At 35.7% G+C, this 4,406-nt stretch overlaps 1 protein-coding gene across 1 annotated transcript; it reads right to left on the bottom strand.

Annotated features, from left to right (window-relative positions):
- Positions 1–1,111: 1,111 nt before the first annotated feature.
- LOC123562186 (L-xylulose reductase-like) lies at positions 1,112–1,874 on the bottom strand. The gene is made up of 2 exons (XM_053525732.1): positions 1,855–1,874; positions 1,112–1,454 (listed from the first exon to the last, which is right to left on the bottom strand). Exons 1-2 carry the CDS (start codon positions 1,872–1,874, stop codon positions 1,112–1,114), a joined length of 363 nt encoding a protein of 120 aa, XP_053381707.1.
- Between the last annotated feature and the right edge of the window lie 2,532 nt (positions 1,875–4,406).

The following is a 4,406-nucleotide window of genomic DNA, read 5'->3' as shown; positions in this document are numbered from 1 at the left end:
AATCTTTTACGAGGCTACTATATATAAACACATTCAAGGTGCAGTATTGGTTATAAACAATCAAGATTGTTCTCACATTTCAATAAACACATGATAGGCACAAATTATATTAGAAAAAAGAATAATCGGTAAGTATGGAGTAGAGATTACATTCTAGCAATTCGTAGGAAAACCTTTACAAACTTACAAAGCTTCAGAAATTCTGATTTTTTGCTAGTACACATTAATTTTTCTAACTTAGACATGTTCGTACGTCGATAAAAATACGGTTTAATAAACTGTCTTCTGTCATTGGTGAACTGTTCGCATTTGAATAAATAATGAAACTTATCTCCAATTTTATTTCTGCATGAGTTACAAGTTTTTTTCATTCATTGGTATTCTTGACCACCTTCCCGTTTCAATAGGTAAGTGATGATTCCTTGTTCTAAATTTGATGTAATTATATAAAAAAGAGGGTTGTAGTTTGGATAAATAAGGTTCAATACTAAAATATTTCTTAAATACTCTGTAGAATATGCTATTGCAACTTAACAATACCAATTATTTAAGAATAATTCCTGCAAATTTTATTTAACCGACATCTTCAAACACATACTTCAAGCCAAAATTTTTAATTGTACGCGTTGTATTAAATCTAGTTTACCCAAACCCCATATTTCAGCTCCATAAAGTAAAATAGGTTTGACAGTCCTATTAAACAGATCTATTTGTAAATCTATCGGAAGGTTAAGTCGATTAGATTTTTAATAAGACTATATTTGCACTAGTTGCTTGGTTTGAAGTACGTATTTCACAACTAAGGAAAGAGCCACTTCTATTAAAATACAGATATATTCGTTCACGACTTCTAGGGCTTCATTTTTAAAAGTAAAACTATACATAGGTTGTCTGCCTTTAGCGAAAACAACAATTTTTGTTTTTGAAGTGTTTACCTTGAGCTTCCAAGTATCACAATATTTTTAGTAAGTATTTAAAGCTTCCTGTAAATCATTCGTTACTGTATCATCAGCATAAAGTAAAATAAATATTTTTAGAAGATTAAAGAGTTCATTTGCATTTTGTCCATTTTGCATTACAACGAAAGATCTTTTACAGTTAATCAAAGAAATTATACTTTAACTGCTATATTGGACAGAAGCCCCCCATCAACTGGATGCATCTGGCCACTAACCATACTTGAATAGTCACTAAGAAGGTACATTATTGGCCCAACGATTTCCTCCACCTTTGCAATTCTACCCATAGGTGTCCTGGCAATAAAATCCTTTTCTAACAATAATCCGTCCTTTAGATTTTTAATCATTGGCGTCATTAAAAGCTGAGGATTGACTGAGTTTACCCTTGTCTGGTATTGTCCGAGTTCTAGAGCAAATTGCTTTGTTACCATGTCCAGTCCTGCTTTTGAAACATTGTACGCCAAGTTAGTACCAAAAGCTCCTATTCCGACCACACTAGAAAAACACAAACATGAAATAAACCCTCAGCCAATATCTAGAACAATCAGATTTTTATTGTAAGTTTTTTAAGAATTCTCATAACAAGCACCTATACTTCAATTTCTTAAACAAATCCCCATCTACTTTCTATTGATGACTAAACTTAATATATAAGTAAAACGATTGAAATTGATTGACAATGCTGATACAGACAATAAATAGGAAAATTGCACGAAAAATAATGATAGTCGCATTATGGCGGATTTATAATAATCTCAGGGTTTTTTTTGCTCTATAGAGCTCCTTATTTTCTTTGCAATGTTTTGCTGAAATCACATATCAGATCTATACTTGAAATTAAGGTAGCATTTTGAGAATGAAATACGAGCATGGCAGAATTTGTCATGAAACTTACACTATAATTTTGCATCTCATTTTTAGCTGATTTTACAGTCTGTCTGTTTGACTGAAAATATTGTTTATGCATCAAATATGATCAGCACTTTTCCTTTGATTTTTATTCAGCACTGACAATATTCAACGTAACAACTGAAATATGTCCAAATGAGAAGGGAAATGTGCTCTTTTGATTAGAATTTGATAGAAAATGACAAATTTATTGCAATATTGCTGTTACAATTGAATAACTCTAAAAATATCAAACTTTCACTGTTTTGGGATGCATTTAAAAAAAGAAATGCAGATTTGTAGCCTTATTCATTGTAGTATCAAGTTAGAACCATATGTTTTTCATGGATTTAGGCACACTCTTAGAGAAAACCGTGTTTCTTATCGCTATACAGACACTAAATTGTCAGACTGCTCTTTTTCTCTATCTGCGTTAGGTAAATGTGTAGGATATCTAGCCTGCAACCCGCTCCCGATATATCATGTCTTCGCCAGATGATCTTATCATTATACATACCTTAAATGAGCCGCACCATGAGAAAATCAACATAGTGCATTTGCGACCAGCATGGATCGAGACCAGCCTGCGCATCCGCGCAGTCTGGTCAGTATCCATGCTAAATTAACGGTTTCTCTAACTGCATTAGGCTTTGAAAGTGAACAGTATGAATCCTGACCAGACCGCGCGGATTCGCAGGCTGGTCTCGATCCATGCTGGTCGCAAATGCACTATGTTGGTTTTCTCATGGTGCGGCTCAAATAATCTTTGAGCTTGGTTGATGTGGATAGACAGTTGCATTATCCACTTGACCAAGCTACTTATTTCAGACTGTTACTGTAAAGCCCACGTTTGTAGTCTGACCTCGCTACTGAATTACACATTGAGCGTCATTTATTTTTCCCAGTATTGACAACTTTAGACGGTGGTGTTTATTCGAAATGCATAGTTCCGCAAATGCTATTAGATGATAGTTATCGCAATTTGTTTGTCTCTTTATTGCTATAATTTGACGATGGTATTTAACTTTTGCCTAAAGTCCGATTGAAGTGTGTCGTGTCTCAGCGTTACAGGGTTCGCTTTACAATAACAAGCGGAATAAGAATCATGTAACAATGAATCGCGGACCCATAACCTTTTAAGACCACGGATCAGCAATTTTGCCTTAAATATCCCCAATTCATTATTCTATAATCTCAGTTGAATATTGTATCACACTCAGATATAATTCTAACTACTAGGGGCCTCCGTGGTCGTGTGGTTAAGGTCGCTGACATTGAATCACTTGTCCCTCACCGATTTGAATTCAAGCCTCACTTTGAGTGTTGAATTCTTCATGTGAGGAAGCCATTCAGCTAGTTTACGGAAGGTCGATGGCTCTACCAAGGTGCCCGCTCGTGATGAAATTATGCACGGACGGGTACCTGGGGTCTTTCTCCACCATCAAAGCTGGAACGTGGGAGGTGTTGCATATTTCATTACCTCTCATGAACAGACTCAATAAAACTGAGTCTGCTATTATTCTGCTTGGTTGCATTCTTTGCTTCCAAAGGATCTTTTTAGAGATTTTATTAAGTATCAGAACAGTAATCTTTAAGTGCAGTTTGGCGGCTGTAAAAGGTCTCCCCATACTTGGATTCAGTGTTGTTATACTTTCCGGTCCTTTGCGATCATGGAGTCTATTCAAATTATATGTTAGAGTTCCGCTTAAGCCGGTGCTAGGGTGCGTGAGAGGTGTTGCATATTTCATTACCTCTCATGAACAGACTCAATCAAACCGACTGTGCTATTATTCTGCTTGGTAGCATTCATCGCAGTTGTAATCGTTCCTGTGTTCTGGATATGTATAATGGTTATGTTCTGGATATGTATAATGGTTATGTTCTGGATATGTATAATGGTTATGACATGGGAGTAAAAACGCCTCCATCATCGTGCTTCCATACGCTAGATAATTTGGTGCGTCAACAAGAAATTAATATATCTTATGCTCATAACAAAATAAGGCGACAACCATATTAATAGTAGTACCAAAATCATTATGACCCTTTAAGCTTGGGCGTTTGCTTTAAGTTGGAAATAAATGCAATGTTTGCTGCGCTATGCAGCTGATAAAGGTTCTTAAGTATGAACAATTATCAATGCATATATAGTGATTGATAGCGGGTTTGCTTGCTCTTCCGTCACACCGACTTTGAGCTGTCAAACGGCCTAGCTAGATCAAAATTGTGAAGGCAACCACCTTCGGTGTCTTGAATCTGGCACAACGTTTTTGGTATGAACCTTCTTTCTTGATTTACTATATGTATGTATAAACAAATAAAATGCAAGACCACAGAAAGTTCTTCTTTTGCGGTTACCCCGGTCTAGGCAGTTTGGATATCAATATCGTTGTGTCATAACAATGCCTGTGGCTAAAACTGTGGTCCAACGGCTGGACGGATATTTGTAAAGTTATTTCTGCAGCAAGTCGTTCTTAAAATGTCATTTTCTTATTTTAAATTAGCAATTTTGCAATGCAAATAATTAGTGCAAAAAAGCACTGTTCTCGCTTTTTTTTT

This window comes from Mercenaria mercenaria, chromosome 2 (genome assembly GCF_021730395.1).
Source record: "Mercenaria mercenaria strain notata chromosome 2, MADL_Memer_1, whole genome shotgun sequence".
Classification (NCBI taxonomy): Eukaryota; Metazoa; Mollusca; class Bivalvia; order Venerida; family Veneridae; genus Mercenaria; species Mercenaria mercenaria.
The sequence above is the reverse complement of the archived record's forward strand: the minus strand, read 5'-3'. Positions and strand labels throughout refer to the sequence as shown.